Source organism: Paralichthys olivaceus, chromosome 6, assembly GCF_024713975.1.
Source record: "Paralichthys olivaceus isolate ysfri-2021 chromosome 6, ASM2471397v2, whole genome shotgun sequence".
NCBI lineage: Eukaryota > Metazoa > Chordata > Actinopteri > Pleuronectiformes > Paralichthyidae > Paralichthys > Paralichthys olivaceus.
The window spans coordinates 9,856,816-9,884,023 of NC_091098.1; the positions used below are offsets into that span (position 1 = coordinate 9,856,816).

General features: G+C 40.3%; 2 protein-coding genes across 5 annotated transcripts in view; one reads left to right on the top strand and one right to left on the bottom strand.

Moving 5' to 3' along the window:
• bsna (bassoon presynaptic cytomatrix protein a) overlaps window positions 1-10,029 on the bottom strand; it is a 130,593-nt gene extending 120,564 nt beyond the window's left edge. For all 4 annotated transcript variants that reach the window (XM_069526208.1, XM_069526211.1, XM_069526209.1 and 1 more), the window contains exon 1: window positions 9,623-10,029. In XM_069526208.1, coding sequence (XP_069382309.1) covers window positions 9,623-9,798 — 176 coding nt within the window. In that variant the 5' untranslated portion in view covers window positions 9,799-10,029. The remainder of the gene's footprint in view (window positions 1-9,622) is intronic.
• Window positions 10,030-21,107: 11,078 nt separating this feature from the next.
• The window catches only part of LOC109630831 (helicase ARIP4-like), a 60,931-nt gene continuing 54,830 nt past the window's right edge, over window positions 21,108-27,208 (top strand). Inside the window, exon 1 of the mRNA XM_020089259.2 lies at window positions 21,108-21,244. The gene's annotated coding sequence lies outside the window, so the exon portion shown is untranslated. The remainder of the gene's footprint in view (window positions 21,245-27,208) is intronic.

Sequence of the window (27,208 nt, forward strand, 5' to 3'; positions counted from 1 at the left end):
ACTAATAGTGCTGAAGGTCTAGATGGCCCACCCTGGCATCCTTGTGGAAACATGTAGTGCTGGTTGAGGTGTTTCAGACTGACAGTGCTGCACTCTGCTCACTACATGATGTCAGGGCCGGCTGTATTGGTGTCTGTTACAAATCCCTGCTGAGCCCTCGAAGGGGGATGCAGCACTCGAGGACTGACAGCCAAAACCAGGGAGCCTCTGTAATCTGGACTTTTGATCCGTCCTCCGCAGAGATTTAAAGGCTGTGGCAAATTCTTATCCATATGTGATGAGCTAAAAACACAAACCTCCATTCAAGCTTCATTTAGCAACTTATCACGCTGAAACCTCATCAGAAATTTATGGCTAAAACATTGTGGGCCTCATAAAGTTTCAATCAACTTCTTTAACTCTGTGAGCCCTGATCCATATCTTCAAGTGATATATGACTTAAAGTGAAACCATAAACATCCGAGTACCAAGCAGCAAATAGAAGAAAAAGTTTGTTGTCTGTGTCTTAAAGCAGAGCGGTGGCGTATCATATCGTCTCAGTTCATTTATCCAGCCGGGCATTATGTTGTTACTTGTTGGGAGGTGACTGGTATTTTATTTAGTTTTCATCACAAACGCATAGCAAGAGATGTGTTTGTCCTTCTTGTGTATTTTCTAGCTGTATGTGAGAACACAAATGTCTGAATGATGCTAAGGACATTTTCCAGAACTTTTCCTGTTGGCCCCCGAGGAAAACTCCAGAGAATGTCCGAACCTCCAAAAGGATTTACTATGTCAGGCAAGCTTTTGGTAATAAGAGCCGACGAAGTGCTGTAAACATATGATTGCTCCGCAGATTTCTGTGTTGTTGTGAATGTGCCTGAGCGGAGAATATCCTGGTTTGTTGTTCATATGTGAAATGCAAACTCCAGAGAAAGTCCAGACCCAATTGTAGTGACCTTTTCCGAAGTTCATGTCTGAAAACAGCTTATAACATTTAAGGCGGAACTAAACTTGTGTAACTAGTGTTGCATTGTCTTTTGTGCAGTCTGCATCCCCTCTGTCAACCTGTATCAGGACTAATACACATTCACTTTGCGACTGAAGTAGTTTTGTTTGTGTCTTGTGTTTTTTTTTTTACTCTATCGACTCCTGGTTACAGAATCCAACAGATGATCCGTTATTCACCACTGTCTTCCCTGTGATTCTACAGATTTCTCCATTCGTCCTGCTCAGATAGCCATTCAATCTGTTTCTGGGTCTCATTTATAAGCTCCTGCGACAGCATCTATTTGCTGAAAACTAATATTGCGGCTGTGATATTGTTCTTATTGCCACCTTATCTCTCGATGCAGCCACCCAAACACATTTAGTATTTGGAGGCTCCTGCAAACGCGGCCTCCAGATAACGAGGTGTGTAAATATATAGAGAGCCTCTGTCTGTCTGACTCTCGCCCACTCTCTCACACATTCACACAATTTGTGAAAATTTTCATTTTTCAAGCTCACACACCAACTCGCCCACACACAGAAACACACAGAAACACACGCTCGCTCTTGTTTTTGTTCACACTCACTCTCTGAGCCATCTGTGTGTTCATTTGGGAGGTCATTTTGAGGATAAAGGTTGTGACCCTTTGGGGGATAAAGACAGTGATTAAAATCTTGCTCACTGACTTTCTGAGAGTCAGAAATAATCTCAACAGAGGGACCCCACACCCACTGTTTTCCAATCTGCCATTAAATCCTTAGTTTAGTTTAGTTTAGTTTAGTTTAGTTTAGTTTAGTTTGTTTTGTTTTGTTAAGTGTAGCTTAGTTCAGCTAAACTACTTAATTTATCTAACTGAATATTAGAATTGTGTTTTTGTTCAAACCAGTCGAGAGATTTGCTTCACATTCTACACATATTCAGACCTAATCTGCATTTTGTTGTTGCCTCCTGATAACACTGTCAATTCACTTTTGCTAGTTTCATGTCTATCATAAAGATCGACTACATCTCACCTCCGAAAGTGAAGCCAAGTCATATTGTTTGCCCCCTGGTGGCTGGCTTCAGTATAGGTCATAAAACCCTGCCTTCTCAAAATGTATTAATGGGAATGATCAATCAAAAAGGTACATGTTGAAAGTCTGTATCTGAATAGTTCTGATCTTTGTTAGAGTAAGTTTGGTTTTAATCTCTTATATGATGCTATTAGTCGAGTGTGTGCATCCACACAATGGATGCATTATTTTCCCCTTAGGCCAACTTCACCATATTTTGACAGCATAGAGTTAAATCAGTTGAAGTGAATGATAAGAAATTTAGCATTTTATTTGTATCTAGTTAATTAGTCTAAGTTTAGTTATTTCAATAGAAAATAATGCACTTTTTTTCCTGTTGCGCTTAGAATAATACTCATGAGAAGATAAAGAAGCCTCACTCATCCAATTTATTAACAATGAACGATATCTCTATGTAACATGAAAAGCTTTTGCTTTTTGAGATAATACTGCAATTAATTATAACCAACTCTGCAGCTCATCAGAGATTTCAAGCATCTTTTGGTTCATTGTTTTGTTTTAATGGAACTTTTACTCTGCAGTATGTTTTAGTCTCAGCACCTCATTGACCTCTGCTCCAGCAGCAGGCAACTGTTTACAGAGAACAAGGTCTATTTTTAAAAAAAAACAGCTGCACACTCCAAGTGGCTATACATGATGAATGTAGCAGAACATCTAGTGGCCAACCTTCAGGGTATTTTTCGCTTGTGTAGGGAGAGATAAAAAAACAAGCTAAAAGGTGAGTGAATATTTGTCTTCCATGTTAAATAAAGTTAGTGGCTATAGCTGAAGAAGGTAAGTGGCTAACTGATGGAAGTAGCAAAACATCTAGCAACTAAAACACTGGGTGTGTTCATCTGGTGTTGGTGGAGACCAAAGCATAGCTGAAAACAGTAAATATTGGACTGCCATGTTGGCAGGATGTGAAAATGTCAGCTTCTTGTCTTCTTAAGCCCAAAATATTCAAGTATTTATGATGATAACAGGTTCCATGTGTGTATGCAGTGGGTGGTGTTGGCATATTTGATGGTACTTTGCATCCACAGCTGCACTATATACTGTAGGTCATTAACAAAGCATCTATGCTTGAGGTCTGGTATTCAAACTGAAATGTTGACGTACATCTACTAATCACACCCAATAATTTTCACCCTCACCATCGATGTCACCAACAAAAGCCTAAAAAGAGGGTCTGTAAATCAGCCTACTCAGCAGATCAAAACCTGAATCATATCTGTATGTTCCTCTGCTGATGTGACTGACAGGAAAGAAAACTCACAAACTTAGTTGAACAGGGAAGTCACACTGAACACAGCAAAGAGAAGCAGCATGCTTCTCTGCAAAAGGTGTAAAAACAGTCACACAAACATGACACTCAAGCATGCACACACATACACAGACATGTATACATATCATATATCCAGGAACGTCTGGAAAGTGAAAATTAGTGTGTGTGTGTGTTCAGCATGTCAGAAAAAATCACACGACGTTCATACAACAAGTTCACACCTTCATTTTCTCTCCAACATACACACATATTCACACTCCTACACAAGTCATCTCTCTCTCTCTCTCTCTCTCTCGCTCTCACTTACACAGATAAGTGCTGCATAAGTAATAAATTGCCATGACTGTAGTGGTCTCAAGTCAACAAGCCGCTCTTCACAGTTACTGATAATAATCATGTATAACACACATTCACTTTCATATTCACTAATTTAAACAAATGTTCACACAAATGTACACACACCCCGGCCCATGTGTGACAGATATCAGTGTGAAGTTCATCAGATGTGACATGAGAATGTGAAAGCACAGTTAGGGAACGGTTTGCTCTATGTGCTGAAGCTCTATGGTAACTTTCCTTTATTGTGACACTCTCTCACTTCTCTCTACCTCCTTTGTCTGAAGCCATCTGGACATCAATAATGTTCATCCACCTCTTTTCTTTCTTTCTGCCCCCATGTTTACCTCACATATTTGGCACGTTCATTATCTCAGTCGATATTTCACTGTAGATTCTGCTTTTCTCTTCCATTATCCCACTCTCTCTCCTCTGCAGTCATTTAGGCTCTGTTTGTAATGCAAATCGTCTCTCTGTCTCTGTGTATGTCCTCTATGAACTTTTGTCTCTTCTAAATTCCACTTTACTCTCTATTTTTGTATGGGCGATGATTTCCCCTTAAATTCAGATTTACTGTCTTTGAACGGTCATATTTAGGCGTATAAGTATCAAGAGCACAAGAGAACAAAAGAAAATGCGTAATATACTCAAATAAAATATCTATTATTAAAAAAACAATGTACAGTACTGTGCAAATGTTTCAGAAAAATATTTTCTTTTTATATTTTTATCTTATATCTACATTCATTTATTAAGAGAAAATATATCTGAGATTTCCAAACTATTCTTTTGCTGATAGTGAAATAGTTGGTGAAATATGTCGCAAAGTACAAAGTAACAGAACACACTCAAAGAAAGAAGTAATTTATGGGCATATTATGCTGTCCATAATTAAACTATGGTACCACACAGGTGCTAATGAACAACGACATAAAATGTTCATCACACCAAACTCATGAAGTGAAACCACAGCTATGAGGAAAAACTGTGTGAGGGAAAGTCAAACTAAAATGGTGAGTTTTGTTTAAAGAGGGAGCGTAGCAGACACAAGGTGGTCGTCCTGCATCAGCAAGGTCTCACACAGAAATACATATTGCAGCAGACAGGTGTTTTGCGTATGTGCTGTCTAAGCTTTTCTGTAGGAGCACAAAGTAAAGGACGACGGCACAAAGAAAAGACACAAAGTGCAGCAGATGAAAGACACGTCAATTAGGGTGAGGGGGAACACTCCCAGAAAAAAAAGATTGAAATAATGATGCAATTTTCCACAATTTTAAACACAATATATACTCAAACAGTTTGAGTTCGGATTGTTTTAAAACTTTTAGAACTTTTTTAAAACCCAGCACTCTCCCACATTATATTTTAGTGTAAACATACTGGCTTCCTGTTTTTACCATAAGAGGAAATGGAGACACGTCGGCTATCTTTATATGCAATCTATGACGGAGATCAATCAACTCTCCCAATACTATATAGAGTTGACTCAAGGGGGTGATAAGAAATTAAGCATTTAAAGTGATAACTGTGAAAGGAATTGAAAAAAAGAGCCCTTTTTCTTGCTGCACTTAAATTAATACTCAGGTGAAAATAAAGAAGCAGCACCAATCAGTTTTGAATGATGGTGAATGATATATATATTTAATGTGGAAAGCTTTTGCTTGTTGAGATACTACTACATAGAATTAAAACTGAACTGCAGCTCTGCAGAGCTTGAACAGATCTTTTACCATATCTTCTACGCAGACTATGGCTCCGAATGATGTAACAAGTACAAAATGGCAGCATCCCTATACAAGATATTCTGGGGGTTTTTTAATTGCTCTCATTGGACGCTTGAGAAGACAATGACAAAGGGACCTGTTTTGTCACTTATCGTTAGGACTTTCTATAAATGTCAATCATATAGTCAACAGCAGAAAAAGATTGTGATTTTGGCACATGAGCTTTTCATGTAAGATAGAGGGGAGCAGCCACAGCAGAGGAGGAATTGTATGGCTCTTGAAAACACTAATGTTGATTCAGTCTGGAGACAAACTCTGGTCTGCTGCTTTAAAATCAGACATGCTACACAGACCTCCACACCCTTACTTTCTGTCTCGAAGGGCCCACTACTTCAACATGATAGAAAATCATACAAATACTTGTTCTGCACCAGCAATTAAAGTCAGTTTAGTAATTGGTTAAAAGCTGATTCAGAAATCTGAAATCAATGAAGAAGCTAGTTTACCGTTTCCCTCATGTTAATCTTTGTTGTGTCCTTTCACAGTAAGGAGGTTTGAGCTGATATAAATTAAATCACATGTGGCATCAGTGGCAACATTAAAACAGGTTAGTGGTTCTGATGTTGCAGCAGATCGGTGTGTTTTTGTACAAGTCAGTTCGTGCAGCCATGGAAAATAACTCCAAAATAAATTTTAAATTACATTAATGATGGTCAAGAATTAATTCTTTCAAAACAACTGGTACAGATACACACTGATCTGCCTCACCATTAAAACCAAACCAGTTTTAATATTTTCACAGATCCATGTATATATGTGATTTAACCATTTTCTCCTGATGATACAATGGACTTGTGTTGATATTGCGGGTTGTTCTTGGATGATCTCTGACTGCAGGTAACAGGTTTATATGTCTTTTGATTTATCACTACCCATCACTCCCTCCCCCCTCCCAGTCCCCCTTAAGGTTTATACCATTGTACAACTGACAGCACTTGATCTATTTCCACCAGCTTGTTCCCTCCTACTTTTCCTCCTCTGCTTTCACCTCCTTCGGCTCCCACTCTCATTTTGCCCTTATTTCCCCTCTCACTTTTAGCATCTCGCTTCTCCTTATCTGTACTTCCATACCCCGCATAGCACTGGTGCTGTGTATCATTATAGCGGCAGAGCCATTTATAGGCTGTGGTTATTGGTTGAAAGGGGGGCGGCAAGGGAGAGAAAAGAAACAGGGGGGGAGGGGTTTTCATGAAAGGAGAAATTTACTGTACAAGGTGGATAATGACATAATTACATTAAGATGAAAATGTACACATGTGTCCATATGCATATGACATAGTATCATTACAAAAAACACAAACAATAATGGCATGTGCGAGGATCCTGCATTTTTTTCTCATCATCAAGGAATCCTGTCAAAAGAATAATGGATACATATATATACATAACCTGCTGATTATTCCTTTGTGCAACACATCTCCATTGTGACCAGAAATACAAAAAACTATGGCACACAGTAGAGCGTATACCTTCGTCAAGGTCCAACAGTCCCTTACATTCAATCAATCTGCAATCTCAATTTGTACACACTCATAGATATTAGTCCCCCAAAGAGTTTTCTCATCAAGATCCATGAACCTGGGAAATCAGTAAGAAGTGTCATATCTCATATTGTTTAAGATTCCTGGAACCATTTCTTGATCCGGATCTGTACTAAAACGGAATGGGTTAGCAGAGGTAACGGATTGAAAATAACGTCATAGATAAATTAACACAAATACTATACATTTACAAATGTTAGAAATACAGCTGAAATGTGTTCCCAGTTAATACAACATTTTCTCCTGCTTCAATAACCTTAGCAGAACATCTGTTTTCAGGAATTACCAAGCTTAAAAAGTGAAACTACATATTTGTGCTACTTTAAAAAAAATATCATGTGTGAATCAAAGTGCTTGAGAGTTACAGTTATCTCAGTGTGTCTACTGCCAGGGAGAGAGAAATCAACCAACACATTGTTGGTGTTGCTCTTTAAATCAGATTTGATGATGAAATATTGCATAATGAATCATACTGAATAATGCCAGCCACTTCCTTCATAGAAAAGATAATTATGTTGACATCGTGCTTTACACTATCAGAGTAAAAAGCATGAAATGATACCTGAGTGGTCTGTTAACTAGAGACGAATGGAAAGAGAGAACAAGGCAAAGGAATGTGCAGAGACTGAATTAAAAAGAAGAAAAAAAAACAAAAGTGGAAGAGGGAGAGGGATAGGAAGAAAGGGAGTCTGAAGGAAAGGGGATGAGAGAAAAGAACATCCTTTTTTCCTATAGCTGTAAGAGATGCATGTGTGCAAATGATACAGAGATAGATGGAGAAAGAGAGAGAGGGAAAGAGAAGTAAAGCACATATGTGTGCAGAGTAGACAGGGAGCGAGAGAGAGAGAGAAAGAGAGCGAGAGGGACAGGAGCAGGCAGTCAGGCAGAGCAGTGCAGAAAAGAGAGTGAGTGTGAGAGAGTAAGAGAGGCAGGGGGTGAGCAAACATGCTCTGCACGTGATTCAATCTGTTCACATGGCCTTGTATCACGCCTTTATAAATACTCTGAGCTTTTATTCCACATAAATTTAAAGTGTATGGGCGATGATTTAGCGATTTTAAACCAGACGTGCTGAAGCCGCCGGAAACTCTGAATATTATACAAATGCAACAAAGCAGACAACTAAATCATCGTGAATCCCCTGAACACAGTATAGTGCACAAATAATGCACCAGAGCACATCCAGCTGTGTTGTCGTTCGTCGGAAGCGAGATGAAACTGTCATCTGCTTTCTCAGTCCCTGTGTTATATAATGATGGATATAGGCCTGCGCTGCTCTGCTCCTCTGTCCTACAGAGGCATGAATCAAACCCAGGATGTGTCCTAAATGCACCCCCTTCCCCCCCACACACATATACACAAACATACACACATTGACCCTTGTGTGTATGTCAGCTGCAGCTATACCCCATGCAAGTGTGTTTAATGTACAGATACTGTACAGATGTTATGCCAGGTTATGTTAAATCAGGTTACAGGGCAGATAACAAGTCACATGTCATAGTGCTGTTATGGCATTGTATATGTTTATTCTATAGCAAGGAGGAGTTGACCTGAATGGGACTCATACTGTATAAAATGTGATTTGTGTTTAAAGTGTGTTATGAAATGAGATTATAAGTGGATGGAACAGAACATAATTGTGATACAATGCAGGTCTAATGTCGCCTCATCTAAAAAGCCGCATTACAGTTTATTGATGTGGTTTTATGAAATGAGCAATGAATGTTTTATGTCCTTGGCTGTTTAAATGGTGTGAAAGCTGTAAATATCACACCCAGAATAAAGGATATTTATTTTATTATTTTTGCTTTTCATTTCAAAGATGTTGGATCACATGACATGGTTCGGTTCAGTTCGGTTGGACATGGTGTGTGTGTAGGTTCGGTCGCTATAAGCACCATCTGTCCGTCAGAGGGTTTCTACGTCATTAACGGGAAACGGTGGCATTGCTCATAGTACCATACTACACACGCAGCATCAAACACGCGCCTACATAGCCAGGCAAGCCCCCTTTACGCACGAGCACGCACACACACACATACACAAAAACCTTCCCCTCGCTCAAGCGGAAGGAGAGAGTAGGAAAACGGTTTTTTGGTCCAAATGCATCAACATCTCGAACATGAAGCACAAAATCGTCCCAGCGTCAAAGGACAGCCTCGACCTCTGCAGCTTTCAAACGATGATGGAGAAAACCGAAGGCTGTCAAAGCAACACGCACACGCCTGAGTACGATGCAAGCTGACGGGGGGGGGGGGGGATACTATTAGAGCACATGACAAAATCTCATCAGAGGGCAGAACAGCAGCAGTGTCACAACCATTGATGGGAAAACAGCTGAACCCGCAGTGTGAGAACCTTCCTGTGGAACCAGCTCAGGCTCAGCAGCATGGAGCGTGTCAGCACCACGGACAGCTCCTGATTTCTAATGTCCGCATCTGTCCCAGCGACTCTCTGAAAAACACATGCCCGCTTACAGTGCACGGAAGCTGGGGAGCAGAGTGGGACACCCTGGTAATCCCATCTCCGTAAAAAGAAATCTGATCCCCTGCTTCTCCAGCAAGCGTTTCCGTGTTTGGGATGTAGAGTACTACACTTCACCCAGCCCCCTTCACCCGAAACACCTCCACCACCACCGCTGCTCCTACCTTGTCATCCCCATCCCGGGGCCTCCGACTCCCATCCCTCCGCCGGCAGCGGATCCGTTCACCGGCTTCATGTGCTGTCCCGCCCCTGGTCCCGCTGCGGGTCCACCGGGCATCGCCGTCCCCATCATCCCGACGGCTCCCGGCTCGCCGCCCTCCATGCTCGCTTCGTTCCCCATCTCGGTCTCGGCTCGGGAGACGGGAGGGAGGCGGAGAAGGGTATCGGGTCAAATCGGCGGTGTTGCCCTTCGCGTCACTATAATGTGTAATTTTTAATGCGATCAAAAAGAATGAATGGATAAAAAGGGGGAGAGAAAACCGCGAGAGCGAACTCAACGGTGCTCCTCCATCACCGCCATCATCACCATCCTCCTCATCCTCGTCAGCCTCAGCACCAGAGGGGCTGCCTCCTCCTCCTGACGTGGTGACGGGAGCGCGCCGCGCGGCCATGGCGACGCCAGCGGGGAAATAAAAGCGTGAGATGCGCGAGAAAGTGACATTAGATTAGATTGGATCAAAGTTAAATGAGACCCGAGGGGGAGAAATGGGTCACAGCAGAAGGATTAGGATCCAAGGAGCCGATGAATGAAGTGAAGGCTTCAATCTGACCTGCAGAGAGGAGCCTCATAGGGGAAACTGACTCTATGACTATAAAGACAACTCACTTCTATTCAGAGGAAGTGATTCACTATTTCATCCCTGAACATCACACTCAGGTTTGACCACGATCACGTTCATGCCACCATAAAAACTTATTTTACGCTTCTCATCCCTGAATGTTGCAGTCAGGCCCAATAATGATCAATCAAACACCTGGTAAGAAACAATTCATGCTTGCATCATGCTTGCATCATGCTTGCATCATGTTTGCACTGTGTGGCAAATACTCAACAGTGTAGAAATACTTGAAGTGCAGACGTGCGCAGCCACAACCTCGGGGTCGCGCTTCGTGGCTGTGTGCTGAGGGAAGTGGACAGAGAGGGAGGGAGCGACCGTACAAGTGCGCGCTCCCTCGTAGAGGCCTGTGCACGGGGACGCGCAGAGACGTCAGGGTACACTGTGCTGGAGCGTCACGTGTTACACACCTGCTGGTTTATTCAGGATGAATTCAATGCAAAATAAAAGGACGAGCAAGGTGTTGGTATACTGCAGCCCACATCTGGACAGCTGCTACAGGCTGTCTGTGACCTGCGAGAGAGGCAGGGTTTAAAACACATAGGAGCTCCAGTAAAGTCAAGTTAACAGAACAATTAAAGGCATATAAAGATATAAAAATATAACCTTCCTTGGTAACAAGCTCAAGTGTTCATCCATAAAGTCTGAAGACTGGTTTATGTTTACTCTTTGACAGGGCCATCTTAGTTTAGTGTTCAAATCCATTCATTCATCGGTTCAACTAAATGTTACTTTACATGCTCTGGTGCTAAGCTGCTGTAAGTAATAATGATAATTAATTAGTGATTTTTAATTCAATCTTTAACTGTTTTATTCTAGGTTTATAAATAAACACTGTATAATTCAAACACAAAATGTAGAATTCATCATAGAAATAAAACATAACATAGAACCAACACTTGTATTATGACATCATAATGTGAGCTTCTTTTCATTATGTCAAAACCTCCCAATTTTGAAGATTATTAATGAAACTTCTTTGTCCACAACTCTGGTGGAATGTTTAGGCAACTGGGAAAGAGTAAAAGCACCGAGGGGAGAGAAAAGGTCAAACAGCAAGATAAAAAGATAAAGGTCCACCATCATCATCCAACTTGTGTAATAATAATATTACTTTCACAGCTGAGGTTTCTCCAGTTGTTCTGACCAAGAGCAGCTGAACAGTTTCCTGTTCTGTATGACTTGCCTTTATGGTTTCACATATTTTGTTTTCAAAACAGCCACTCCATCGACACTTAAAGGATAAGCAGGAAGGAAGGATGGATGGATGGATGTTACCAGAACTGTCCATTATCATAAGCAGGAGCCAAAACCACAGCAGCAGTCTGGGAAAAACAACCTACACACTAACAGATCAACTGTTCCAAAAACATTTTCAAGATAAAAAAAAATAGGGTTTGAGAAAAACAAAGTGAGGAAAAGAGTATTAAATCTATTTTACACAACAATAACAACAAAGCTGGTCAGATAACAGCCTCAGAACAGTGTCCCACGGCCTCGGGCCACTGGGAAAAGGTCCAGTCTCTGTTCCATTGCCAAGTGTCTCCCTCTGACGCCAAACTTTTTAGAGATGAATAAACCCTGCCAGCTAACCTCAGCGCCGCATGTGTACTGTGCAGTATCTCTCTCAGCCTAAAGAGGAAAGAGACAAACTGGTGCTGCAACTGCAAAAATATTGATAGAAAAACTATTGTCCTCCAAGGTTCTTTCAGCACATTTCACACTTTACAATTTTTTTTCTCTTTTGGTCACACTTTAGATGATATGGTGTTTTTCAAAAATGTCAAATGATTGTGTTTCAACATGAGCAACTTTTAATAGGAACAACAGAAATCTACATTGAGATGTAACTACCATGGGAATTTACATAAACAGCAGCTCATGGTCAAACAAAAGCACAATAGGGACATCCTCAGTGTTAACATATTATACATTGTAATAATGTGTCATTGTAAACACTGAAAGAGCAGAAAAAGAGCAAAGACATCACTGTGAAACACTAAAGCTCAGAGAAATCACAGAGTAAAACACAAAAACTGAGGCACTTGTTACAATAATTTATTCATTTGACACTAAACAGTAAAAACCCAGCTTTACCATGCTGAGAAAACGTGTGTTCAGCAAGCAATATCCTGAGTATGAAGAGCTATAAGGAAATGTTACAGTTGACAATATGTGTTATATCTGATATAAACACTTTTACCGTGGATGTCCATCATAAACAAGCAACACAAGTCATGATCTGTCATCATCGTCATCGTACACTTCATTATTAGTGAAATAGTGTGACAAGAAACAAATAAACAGATAAATAAACAGAAAAGGGACATAGAAGAGGAATAAAATGTGCATCCATACAGATAACATCAGTTACAACGATGAAGACAGTGCTGTTTAAAAAGTGAGGGGGTGGAAATAACATCACATTAGGGTGTGTGTAGATAATGATACTTTGTAAATATATTCAACATAACATAATATGATTTTATAGTGATAATGACTTTATAATGTAACTATTATGTAACTGATATACACTATATTATTGTAAATTATTATGATCCTATTATCAATATATGAAATATGAAAATTGTTCGTTTTGAGGCAGTGTGGTCTAAGGGAAACGTCCGGTGCTACTGTTCGTTCCTGGTCCCTGTTTGACAAAGAGTATCAGAAGACACGTGAGCCTGAACCTTCTTCTCTATCTGGATATCGTGGAAATGATCAAAGCACAAAAGTCAACTCACTACAGCTTCAGTGCTTCTCCATGCAAATGCTTTAAATGCACTTCACCTGGACATTGTTTCTGCAAGTAGATGTTACTGTTCTTCTTTTACATTGTTTATTTCATGTGGATACAGATCTTGAGATGTAATTCCTTAAAGTCAGGCAAATCAATAGATACTGGATAGATAGATTCTCAATGTGCATGTAATTTGTAAGAAAAAAAATGTGATAAAGGTCACACTGTGTCATCATAGCATCTTATCATGCCAAGGAGGTTATGTTTTTATCCGCACTTGTTTGTTGCATAATCTTGGGTAACTAAAATGTGCCTGTCTTTCCTGACTCATACCACACCCTTCCACCGCGTTTCATGGGAATCTGTCCAGTAGTTTTTGTGCAATGCTGCTAACTATCACACAAACAAATAAAAGCCATGAAAAAAATAACCTCCATGGCGGAGGTAATGACCAAACTATAAAATAACCACCAACATCTGTCACTTCTACAGGAACAGATTGTAATGGCTGGAGTCCCAGTGGTCTCTTTTCAATCTGCTATCATGAAGTGGCTGATGAATTGTGGAATCTAACATCCATTTCCTTGCTCCAGCAGAGAGAGTCCTGGCCGCTCAGCAAACCTGCAACACCGGAATCGATCTCTTTGACGTACTGACTCATTGACACTGGTGTGGGGGCGAATACTTAAGCAGATTAAAATGAGCAACATGCCAGCACTCCACTCCACTCCACTCCGAGCAACAGGCCAAGGCAGGGAAACCCCATTGGTCAGAATGGCTGATTGAATGACTGATAGGTCTCTCAGATTCCACTGCCTGAGTCCAGAGGTAGCAACAGAGGAGGCCGTCATAATCCGAGGTGTATGCCTTTCATTTGACTTCACCTCTTCTATCAAGACAAGTACGAAAAGATGCTCTAAATGCTTTAGAGCAGCCATTGAGTTCCATTCACACGTGTATCATTTGGAAATCAATTTCCAGATATTAAAACAATTTAGTCTGCTTCAGTTTTGAGCTATGTTGTTTTTATGTGACATTCAGAAAATGTGAAAACATTGTGGCAGTGGCTGTCAGTGTCGTGTCTGCGTGGGTTTTCTCCTATTCTACATCCTCTGTAAAACCAAGTCTCTGTTGAGGCTACAGAGGCGTCAGGATGTGAACATCATTCACGTCCTTTCACATTTTGCACATCTCAGCTGATTCACTTATTTTTCTTGAAAGGCAAAGTCTGAAAATAAGTTGGGGCTGAGATTATAAGAGGATTATATTTAGTTAATGTTTTATCATCTTCTTCATCTTATTCATCCTTTAATCAATTTCTCTCTTTCCATCACAAAAGATTCAGACGAGGAAGTCTTCTCTCGTTCCCGCAGCAGAAAGTCAATCTAATTTAAAACTGTGACCGAAATGGTCATTTACATTTTCAGACTAAAATTCATTAAAATTAATTAACCAATGTGAGACATTTTTGATTGGTTATAAAGTTGGTGATGACCGAAGAATTTTTATCAAGGTTTTAATTGCTAGCCTTATGATGGTTAGGATAGTTTGTACTAATAATACTGTTTATATAGTTTACCATTCTGACAGCCAACTATCTATCATGTTACTAATGTTGTAGTTAATTAATTAAAGCTTAAGTTAGCATGTGGTTGGTAGTCTGTAATCTTCCCATGCTCATATTAACAGTCTATGTTTGTAATTCATTTTTTTCCCTCAGTATTAGCCTCACATCAGTCAGCGATGGAGGCAGACACTGATCTGATGCTTTGTAACAGTTTTCTTTTCTTTTTCTTACAACACTGGTGAAGAATACAGAGCAGGAGATCAGTGCTCATTTTCTCTTTTCATCCAATCCAAGTCTGACAAGCTCACCTTGATTCAGCTGTCAGTTCAGTTTCATGACCACGGAGTTACCCACCTCCACCCCTGCACCACCTGAAAACTCTGGAGACCATAGGTCATCTCTCTTTTAACCGTCCAATCAGAAGCTTTCATTAGACGTCGAGTCTTCGTCCTCCATTCCTCTTCACCACCATCTGTGTCCAGTCTCCTTCATTCCAAAGCACCTAATTCACAAGACTGCTTCCACTGTGTTCTACATCCTGCTGAAGTGCCAGAGTCTCGGCCTCAGTCCACAGTAAATGTAATTTCATACTGATTCACTCATTTTGTTTCTCTGTAAGTCTTCATTGAAATAACAGCCTGTGGATCATGCTTGTAGAAACATGTTACTCAACAACCATGAATCTCTGGAACAGAACCTCATCTGTTTTCCTGTGATGGCTGCAGGATTGCTGAACCTCAGTTTTCATCCACTGGAGAAGTGAATTCAGTGTTGGTTGAGCTTTCACACAACACATGCTGGCTTTTAAAATGAAGCGACAAAGTCTGGCTCTTGCTTTGTTTGTACTTCAGATCGCTGTAGGGTGTCAATGAGTTGAGGGTAATGACAGAAAGAGCTTGTGGCTGTTTTTGTTCGCTCCTTCCACAGTCTATGGAGAAAGTGAGCATGACTATAAATCACATTCATTCAGAGTGGAAAAACTACATGTCTGTAATGCCACTGCTGTATAAATGCAGAGGGCAATTATTTACTGCAATGATAAATCTTACTGCACCTCAGGAAGAGGAGCTGCTGTCGTTTATTTCCCTCCTTTCATTAATTCTCTCTTTTCTCAGTTTGCCCTGTGGAAGTCATGGCGGAAGGAATCGAGCAGCTCCCTCAAATCTGAATGAAACTTGGCACATAAAATAAATAATTCATTTAACTTGCAGCTAAAATCAAATGAGTTTATATTTCTTATCGTGATTGAGTGGGCGGCCTGCTACTCAGACGGCCGAGTGCAACAGGAGAGACCAGTCATCAAGTTTTGACTTTTTTTACACCTCACAAAAGAGTCACCCCACATCTCCGGCATCTGAATGCAGAGTTGATTAGTGTAATGGGTGTGACAGGAAAGATGCGGTGCTTGTCAGCAGTCTCTTTGGGCCGTGTCCCAGTGTAACCTGCAGCAGACAGTGTGAAGTCTGTGATTATGACAGTGAAGAAAAGGTGGGGATTATTATTGGTTCGTTTTTATTACAAGATGATTGGTTTGGCACTCAACAAAAGTAATCCATAATAATCCGATGTAATAGCCGTTACTTTCTTAATTCATGGTGATGCACTGTTGTTGTACATACAGGATATTTTGTGCAGACTGAGAGAAAAAAGGGGATTGTTGATATTTAATAACTTTTAATAAATGAAACAATAACCCAGCGGGTTCGGCCTGAATGTCCCTGCCGATCTGATCTGGAATCGCCCCTGATGGTGACCTGCATTATTAGTGATGACCATCATTATTATTGGTGAGCGTTATGAGGATGATAATAGTAATGTTATTGCTGTATTATAAATAATATTGGTGGCAAAAAAGAAGAGGATAAGCATTAGTATTGTTTTCATCAATACAACATTCCTTCTTTTTTTTTTCCTAAGATTATCAACATTATTGTAATAATTAAAATTATATGATTATAAGTATTGTTATTATTTAATATTACCCTGAATCTCTCAATGAACCCTGCCAAATTATTATTATTATTATTATTATAAAGAAAACAACACACACCCTCTCTCTCTCTCTTGGCTCATTACCACTCTGTTAACTGGCCTGTATTTACCGCTCTTGTCTTCCTGGTTTCAGAGATCTTAAACGTTGATCGCAAATTTATCACATGATTATTTCACCATTCATTTCAATGGAAGTGAACAAAGTTGTGCCCAGTTCCTTTCACCTTTAACAGCTCCCCAGTAAACCATCCAGAGGATGAGAGGAGTGAGAGAGGAGTGAGAGAGGAGTTTAGAAGTTTATTACAAACTGTTTGTGTGCCAGAGCAATCATCAGTAAAGATGCTGCCCCTGGAATCACAAAGACTCAGTGGCACAGTTCCGTGATGTTGGCAGGCAGAGGCTTCCTTTCAGTGTGAGCTTAAACGGGGAAATGAAACAATACTCCATACTACTAAATGAATTGTGTGTCCCCATTACAGCTTCATTCATATTTCGTTATGAACCCAGGTAATTTCTGTGAGTCTTTTTGTGTGTCTGAGCTGAGACAGGTGGGGTCAGGTGATTGGCTGGTTCACATTGGTCCATCCTATCCCATCCAAGAAACCAGTTTTCTGCAAATTCTTTAAAAACTAGTTTCAATCCTAACCAGAGAGAGAGAGAGAACAGATAGACCACAATGATAAAGTGAAGCCTTTATGATGAACAAAGACAGGAATAAAAACATGGAAGCAAAAGAGTAACGGAAAAGACAGGAACTGCGTGAATGTGACACTAGAGAGAAAGATATTATTGTCAGAACAGAGAGAATCTGGTACGTCACTGTAATAATAGTAACAGACAGCAGAGCAGCATCATGCACCAGCAGCTTTACAGACTGGAAAGAGGAGGATATCTTGCAATAATCAATAACAGTAGCAATATAATAGGTATTTATGTGAATGCATATTGTGTTAAACCTACGTCTGAAGTTAAAGAACTGTTTCAGAGAAAACTGATCCACTTTGGTTTTATTTGTTTGCTGTTTGTATTTGATTTGACATATGGCCTCGCAACAAGACTCTGCTTTTACATAAAGCAGCATATGGCAGAGCTGATAAGTGAGAGGACACGTGATTTCCTCTCTGCTGCACTACACACACACACACACAAATGCACACACACAGTTGAGTCTCTGTGACTTCAAAGGACATTACATTGATTTACGTTAATATCCTAGAGACTTAACCTTAACCATAGTTTCCACCATTACCCTCAACCTAAACCTGTAACATTAAACCAACCATAAAACTTTAATGATTTACATTATGGGGACTTGCTTTGTGTGTCCATAAGGAAAACCTCCACAAACTAGAGACAAATAAAGACAGTGTAAACAGATTTAGGCCTCCACAACACAGGTTACTCCTGGACCACACACACACATGCACATACAGGACAAGATAGAAAGGAAGAATAAGTGTAAACGATCATATAGATGGATATACATTGAGTTGTTATGGTAGGAAAAGCTCATGTGCCTATAAGCATGTCTGGAAGACTTGAAGTTGTTGGTCACAACAGCTGTAAAATCTATAATGTAAACAAGTTCAAAAATCACCATCCACACAATCCATGTGCACCACTGCTTTCGTTTGACCCCATTTCAAACTTCAGAACCATTATCAGGTGAATGGAGAACTGCATGAGTGGCTCCATCTAGTGTACATGTGAAGTCAACACAGACTGTGGGCATCTGATGAGAGTGAACAGGGGTGAGCCTCTTTGCTTGTGTCTCCACATCTGATCACATTCAGCATATTGAGCTGTCTGATGTCATAAACAATCTGTCCTGACGCTTCTGTTCATCCCACATGATGTGAGCGCAGCACCGCGGCCATCACAGTCTGCTGTGCTGCTTCTTTATCTTACTATATAAAGTGCCTTGAGATAATGTTTGCTGTGGTTTGGTGCTATACACATTAAACTTTAATTGAATTATACCTTTAACCCCTCTTGCTGTAATGTTCAGCGATGCTACAAGAAAATCTCCACCCAGATTTTAACTCCTCAATGTGTTTGCATCTTCTGGTGATATTTATGTAATGTTATGCTGATGAGTGCACAGGAATAAAGCATTGAGTAGTTTTTGACTTTTCAATTAATAATATCAGTGTGTCAAAACAGTTGATCTACTGGTACACCATTATATTTTCTTTTTCTTCCGTGCTGGTGATTGAGTTTTTTGTCTTGTTTGTTTTTTTTTCCCTTTAAAATGATGTGTCTTTTTTAAAGGGCCTATTCTGTTGTTTCTGTACTGTAGATGACCTTTTCTCTATTACAGTGATTAATTGATTGGAGAAATCTAGATTACATTAAACTAAAGTGTCATCATTCATTATGTTAATTCAAGCAGCATAAAAAGATTTAATCTAATGAATATGAATGTACACAGTCCGCTGATTGTGGCCTACGACTTTCAAATGTAATTTATTATGAAGTTAATCATAATCAGTCTAAAATAAATAAAGCTGTACATCACTGGCTTTGCAGAAATTAAAAAAAGGAAATGTTAAATGTCCTGTTGCTTTATGTTGTTACCTCTACTAAGAAGGTCATGTTTTCTCCTTTGTCTGATCACTTGTCAGCAGGATTGTACGTACAGAACAAATTTCCATAAAACTTGGTGGAAAGATGAGATGGACCAAGAAAGAACCCATTACATTTTGGGGTCAGTCATTTTCTTGATGCCACTTGTTTCAACTGAGTGCCATTTTAGTGTCTGCCTGTTGAGATGCTGCTGATAAGCGTGTGTGTGTGTGTGTGTGTGTGTGTGTGTGTGTGTGTGTGTGTGTGTGTGTGTGTGTGTGTGTGTGTGTATGTGTGTTTGTGTGTGTGTGTGTGTGTGTGTGTGTGTGTGCTAATGTGTTTTAGTTACAGACAGAATGAAAGATGTTTTTCATATGGGAAACTTTGTGTCTAGCTATGTTTTCTAACCACAACTAAAACAAATGTATGGATGTATGTATTGTCTTTTAAATATGCATTTAACATAAGTAAAAACAATATGTTTCAGAATATCCAATACATGTTAAAGGTGATTGTTTTTTTACATAGTTTTTCTCCAAGGTGATTTTTAGGTGTTGCTAATGTAGACAAAACTTTTGTGTGTGTTGCTGTTCAATTACAGTTGTGAGTTTGAAATAACAGTTATAATATCAACCTTTAAATTGATCAAATTAAGGATGTCATGTGCAGTCTCAAATAGGTTGAGGTCACCTCAGCCTCCTCCACTAATAAACTTGCATAATCCCGTGTTATGCAAAGCACTGTGCTCTAGCTACCAGTAGAGGGCGATGTGTGAATGATAAAAAGAGAAGCTACAAGGCAGCTCATGCAGGTTAGGTAAGGAATGCTACAGCATGTTCAGTCAAAAGATGCATGAATCCAACAGCTCATCTCAATTTATTACACAGTTTTAGGTTTATTAAGGCATAAGACGAAATAAAAAGGACCTTGATAAGTCATCATAACATGTTTAATGAAAACTGGTTCATAATGTTTGTCATTTAATTGTGCAGATGGCAGCCCACTGTTATATTCCTGTGAATCCCAGCTTCATTTTCAGTCTCAAGAGTTTAATTTCCTATCTAGGTACAGATACATTTTAAAGGACAAGCTATAAGTTGGGGTTTGAAATTGTGTTAAAAACATAGCACAACCTCACCAAGCATCAGCTTAACATATGATACATATCTTGCATGTGAAATGTGACTGTAACAAGCAGCTGTAACGTGGACAAGAAAACATCTCCCTCTGCCCCCAACAATCTGAAAATGAAGACACAAACCATTGGTATTTATCTTTGTCCCAAAGCAACAGCATCAGCTGGAAGTGATACTCGGGGATGCACTGGCCAAGGCCAAGTAGTTTGTCAACAAAAGATTTTAGAATTAGATTAACAACCAGATGAGGAATGCATTCACTCGTTTTACTGTGAATTCCAAGAAGTTTGACGTATCTTAAAATATCTCATATTTGGTGGATCTGATCTGTCACATTTGATTTGAAGAAATGGCCACCATTAACCTCAATTTTATTGGATTTGGCTTCAACGCTGTTCACCCCTCAGACTCCAAAAGTGTTCTGTGGACTCAAAAACTTCACCCACCCCTCCATCGGCATAGTGGTGAGTAGATCATGAGGGAATTTTCATTTTTAGGTGAACTATCCCTTTAATTGTGAGTTATATAAGTTAACTCAGTATATAAGTTAAGATAATACTTGAGATTGTTGAGGCAGCCTGCTCCACGATTACATTACAATGTAAAACAGTGAATACAGCAATGAAGTATTAAGTCTATAAAACAGTAGGACTTTTTATTAAAATAATAATCAATAAAAATAAAAACAAGAGCATTTTAGGTGAAATAAGAAATGTTATTGAGCTCGAGGTGTATCTGATGGGAACTCTCAGTGTCTCCTCTCGCAGCTTCAGTGCCACAGTTTGAGGATGTTCGTGCACTTCCGGAACTTTCGTAATGGGGACCAGCGGGGAGCAGCAGGAGCGACCCTCCTCTTGATGAATGAGCGGCCGGAGTCTGCTCCTCGTCCGCCCCTCACTCCTCCAACAAGCCGCTGCTCGGTGCCTGGAGGAACCTGCAGCAAACACAAGGTGAGAGACGCGTCGGTTCGCTCGCACGTGTTTTCTCCTTCTTTGCATCTTTGTGTTTTGTGTTGTGTGTGTGTGTGTGCGGAGCGACAACCAGGCTCCAGACAATAGAGGAGCACGCTGCACCTCCGCTTCCACCCGGCCGCAGTGCTGCCGCCTCCTTCCGTGTTATGAAACCAGCAACCACGCTGCTGCACCCCCACCCTCCCCCTCCCTTATTGAAATCATTATTATCACTGTCTCATTTGTTTATTTATTAAAATCCCTCGCACCAGCTCGGAACAAGTCGCGACCACGACACCGGCGAGTTGACAGATGTGCCGGTGGAGCAGCTGAGAGGAGCGGACCCTCATCTGTGCGGCGTTACCTAACTGCCATTTAGGCTGGGGGGGGGAAACTACAGAAAGAAGTGAGCTTATATAAAGAGTTATGTAAATGTACAGCTTCACTCCTCAGCAGTGGTGATCTGTGTGTGTGGCTCTGGAGTTGATTCAGAATGAATGAGGGGTTTTCTCTGTGAGGTTAAAGAGCACACGGTCAGGCTCACAGTTGTCTCAACCAGGCCACTGAGCTGCAGGGATGTGCAGCACTGGTGGTAAGAGCTGTCATCATAAAGGTTTGGGGTCACGTGATCATCGCCCTGTTTCTCCTCTCAGTTGCAGGGGGGGGGACCTGCCAGTGAGAGCTGAGGGGAGAAGGTTGCGGTTGGGTAATTGGTTGGTTAAGTGTCCACTTTAAATGAGTGCGTTTTCACACCTCAAAGTCCAGATCAGAGCTCAAACCAAGGTTAGTTTTGATTTATCACTGCAATTATTATAACCCAGATGAGCTTCGTCTATCGTCTTCATCTGATGTCAGCGTGTTTTCTGTTGGGGTAATGAGGAAATGGATGAACCCGTTGATATCGTCATTGGCGTTGCTGCTGTAATATCCCATTTTACGTACTCGACAATAGTTCAAATGTGCCAGATGAACGTCCTCATCATTCAAACACAATTTTGTCACGAGAAGACAGCAAGCAATCTTGTGAGTCGCTTCTTTTTCTTCTTCTTTTGTTAAATGTTGTCTGAACTTCCTGCAATTTTTCCGAATGTCCCAACTGTCCAAAAAGTGTTTTTACACTACCATGGTTTGTTGGCCCGGACAGAGACCACGTATTCATTGTGTTCCTGATTTAGTTCTGTTGGTCTGGACAGTGGTGGCACCTTTCATCTCTCTCATTTTGGTCCACACTTCCACTGAAAGAAGTGTGAGCTGAATATTACTGGCAAGACTTCAGGTGTACCTCCTCCCTAAGTGTTGATCTCACTCGTGGGTATTTCTGTCGCTGGTCTGACCACTGTGTGCTTCAAGTGATGTCCTCCATTTCCCAGAATGCCTTTTGACAATCTCTAGATAAGTTGCATAAGCTTGATGCATGCAGATAGGAGAGAGACACAGAGAGGTGATGAGCCGGAGCAGAAGATGTCCCAGCTGGGAGTTGCGTCCTTTAATCAATGCCCAACATAGTCTGCAGCTGCAGTGCATTCTGGTCAGGTGAAGTAACTGTTGTCTTGTATGGATTTCCCTGTGTGTGTGTGTGTGTGTTTGTTTGGGTGTGTGTGTGTGTGTGTGTTGTGTAGTTGTAACAACCTTAACAAACAAACCCATGCTGATTGATTTTGTTAACTAAATATGTAAATGAGCCTCCCTGACAAATACATACATGTGGTTTCCCCTGAAAAGAACTTTGCTACATTAGTTGAATTTTTTTTACAGATTTGTGGAACAGATGTTGTAGCTCTCACTTATTCAGTCGGATGACTTTTTTTGAATAGGCATTTTGGCTCGAAGTCACACCCTGCATCTTGTTGAACGAGCCGTGGCAGCAGGATCATGTTCTAATGGTCTGATTCTCAGGTTTTTCTGTCTGCTTCTGCTGTCAGTGTTGATTGAGAGACTTGGATCAGGTAACGAGCAAACATCTTCAGCCAGACGCAACCTGAGCTGATGAAACCTTCCTGCTGTCTTCTTCTTTCTTTTTTTTCTGTCAAAAAAACATTGCATGAAACTGAGGTTTTCTTCTGCCTGTGTGATTGTGTGTCCTCTTTCACAAAGGTTAGTCTGTCTTTTAAAATCTTTAACCCGGTCACCACAGTTTTGTTATTGTATTTTTCAATTGACCCAGACAAATGCCGATCTAACTGTTTTCAGACATGTTGTCCAGAGAGGAACTGTCTGTTAAAACGCTAATGTTGGAGTGAGAGGCTCTGGAGTTTCCACCGCCAGCAAGTGGGTGTTGATGAAGTTTCTGACACATGACAGACACAAAAATGAAAAGAATGCAAATCTCAGGATGAAAAAAGCGGTGCCATATAGAAGACGCAGACAAAGATGTCAAGAGAACTTTTGTTCATAAGAGCTGACGCCAGTGTTTATTATCTCGAGACAAAAACATGTGATCTCTGCTATGGAATTTATACATTACATCCTGTCTCTGTCCAGACCCAATTCTCCAGAGTTAATGTCTGATGGTGGAAGTTACAGTGCATGTTTGCTGACATTGTCTGGAATAGATGCTTTGAACTGTGAAGTGTTAGAGAACATATGTGTCTAATTTAGGGATTAACATTAAGCTCCCACGTTAGAATAATGATTTGGGTGCAAACTGCGAAATCCAAGGCAAAGTTGTCGCATATCGTTATATTGAATGTGTGTGTGTGCGTGTGTGTGTGTAACATATATAAAACTCAGTGAGAAGGGAAATATGCAGCGAATGAGGGATCTGTGTGTGTTACAAGCAATTTTATGTATTTGTCAATTCTTCTAGATTCTCAAAACACTCATGTTTAACAGTTGGCCACAAACACTAGTCGAGGTTAGTTAGTTTGATTTTTTTTTCTGTATAAACCCAGATTCTCTGTCTGATGATCTGGAGCCACTTCTGTGATTCTCTCCTCGTTGTCCCTCCCTTCATCCCTACATCGCTCCTCCAGTCTGTTCCTGCTAATGAGCTCAGCGGGTGGCTGAGTACATGAACAGAACAGCACAGAGGCGACGGAGGGATGGAGGAGGGAGACTTCTGCTGCCCTGCTTGACATTTATGCACATTAATGCGAAGCTGAACATCACATAAGATTCCATGTGTGTATGAGATGGGAGGACCTGAATGTGCACAGCGGGAGAGCACAGGTGGTTAAAGTCAACCAGACAGGCTGTGTGACATGCAGAGGTTCAAACTTTTAGTAAGCAGCATACAAACGAAGACTTGAGTGTTCACTTACACATTTCAGTCGTTCGACACAAATCAAAGAGGTATTGAGGGGCCAGGCCATTTAAAGCTTATATACTGAAGACAACGCAGACACGCAAGTACAGGTGAGATGTTGTCTCTCTTACTGGCTGCACACCTCACCACTATAGCTGTAGCCAGTCCCTTGAAAGAATAGAACATAAGTTTATGATGCAAAATGATCACCAAAGAGAAGTGATCCTGCTTCATGTGCATAAACTTTACTGCTGCACAGTGCATACTTTCAGGACTCTTGAATTAGTGTCAAAACCTCTCAAATGTTTTTAATTAAAGTAAAGGTAGCTGTGTCTTAGATTAAGAGATCATTTAACTGAGTTACATACACAAGGATAAAAATCAGTAGAACAAGTTTTAATTTTATATTGAAAATATTAAACGAAAACAGTAACATATATATGTGCACAATATTCTGTCCTATAGACGAAGCAGATGAATGAGAATAATATTAAAGATACATATAAGAGTTAAGTCTTACCTGATTTTATCTTATATCATAACATTAAGTAGAACATTTGGGTTGGGATTAATTTTCTTTGAACTGGTTATTATATAAGGGACTAAGGAAAGAAGAGGATGAGTTAGAGATGAAGAAAAATGGGGGTTAGAAGCAGAGACTCGTGAAAATCCTACACCTGCAGGTGAGGAACAGGAGCAGCAGCATGTGTTTGACCTACACTTCTTATAAAACAGCGAGGGGGAGAGTAATGGATGCTGGGCAGAGCGGTCTGACTGAGCTCTACTGTTCATATTCAGAGAGAACTGAAACATCACTGCAGGAGTTCAGATTCAAGTACAGATTTTGTAACACTTTTACTTCACTCATTATGGCCAGAGACTTTAAACCACTCAAGAGAAAGAGGAGGAGTGGGCGAGAGGAGGAAGTTGGAGCGACTGAGACTCCTGAGACCCCTTTTTATGTTCCAGTAATTCTGAAAAACAACATAAAGGAAACACTTGGACTCTAGTGTTTCAAACATACTAAACTTCACTAGAGGAGAGGAATGTTAAGTTTGACCTCTCATCGTCGAGAGAGCTGAGGAATTTGGGAATAGACGAAAATATAAAGCAGTGATTGGCAACTGGCAGCTCGTGGGCCAAAACTGGTGACCAAAATATCCTGGATACCATCGCTGCCCTCTTAGGCCATAAATGTCATTTGGAGCCAGAGTCTGCGCAGTTGCAATCTGGGGATGGAGCCACAGTATCAACATGAAAACCAAACTTGGCATAAGAATAATTTACACTTGAACAAACATCTGTGTGATAAGAATTGCATAAAGTGAGACAAACTCTGAGAAAATAAATTTGACATGTACTTTGACTTTTCAGTTTGGTCCAAGTCCCATCCACTAACATGAAAGAGGTGAGGTTTATCACCAACACCACAGCCAGCCACCAGGGGGTGATCAAGACACCTTGTCTTCACTTTTGGGAAGCAGTCATGTCGATAAGCTAATGTTGGATGTTGCTGACTAAATTAGTCAATATTCTTAATATTCAGTATTTATGAATTTGTCTTTGTAACTCTTGGTTTGGTCTCCACCAACAACAAAAGCTATGAACTACTAAATGAAACCTTCTTCAGTAGCTACTCATTACACGCTGTTGTTTAGTGCTGTAGGTCAGCCTGTTTTAGCAGCTGTTCTCATATTGTGTGCATTGTTGATTTATTAGTGAAATAACGAAAGATAATTTTATGTTCTAAGGTCACATATATATATTTCTGTGCATGCGTCCGTCTGTCCGGTGACACCTGACATAACAAGTTCTCTCCTCTTACATGGTTGTTTCTCAGTTTGTGTGCACATTTGTCTAGGCTGACATTACTCATTTGTTGATCAGTATCCATTTGGTACACCTCATGCTCATCTGTCATCTTGTTTATCTTTTTGTCTGTGTCCCATATAAATTGTGTGTGTGTTTGTGTGCGCCTGTGTCTTTTGAAGTTACTGAAAAAGCATCTGTGGTTTCTGCATAAAGACATTAACCGTGCGATGGCCCAAAGGTTTTTCTTCCTTCTTGCATGAGAGTGGTTCAGATAGATGCAGAGATTCTGCAGACTTTGTTTTTGTTCCACTGATGATTAAGCTCAGGGGACACAGAGGGTCAGAGTGGATTCATAAAACATGTTTTCAGTAATGAGGGCGAAAAAAGTTTTACAAATGTTGCAAATCACAATTTCCATGAGCTTCTTAAGGGGATGTCTTGATCAATTTTTGATGACAAAGAATTTGTCAAAACTTGACTGAGAAGCACACTCTTTATCACAAAACAATTGCTATTAAACATTTTGTTCAATCTGCTGAACATCTAATGATTTACAAACCATGCATATAAAAGGTTACATAGAGTCAGTAGCCAGGGAACATACCAGAAATTACTCCAGTTGCTTATTAAACATTTAGTTCAAATGCAAAGAAATACCTTAACAGCACATCCATTTCATATCAACACAATGTAAATGAACAATCTGTATTCTGCATGGTGCCCCTCCCCCTGTTGGACCACAATCCATTTTATGTTCTTCTCACATCTGATAAACCGGAGAGAGGACATTAATGCTTGACAGAAAAGACATTTGGTTGAAGTGAAGATCGGATTTCTTCTAATAAACCTTTGGTTGTTTGCCAGTGCAGTTTGTCTGCCTTTGGATCTGGGTAGTGGAAGCAAATACA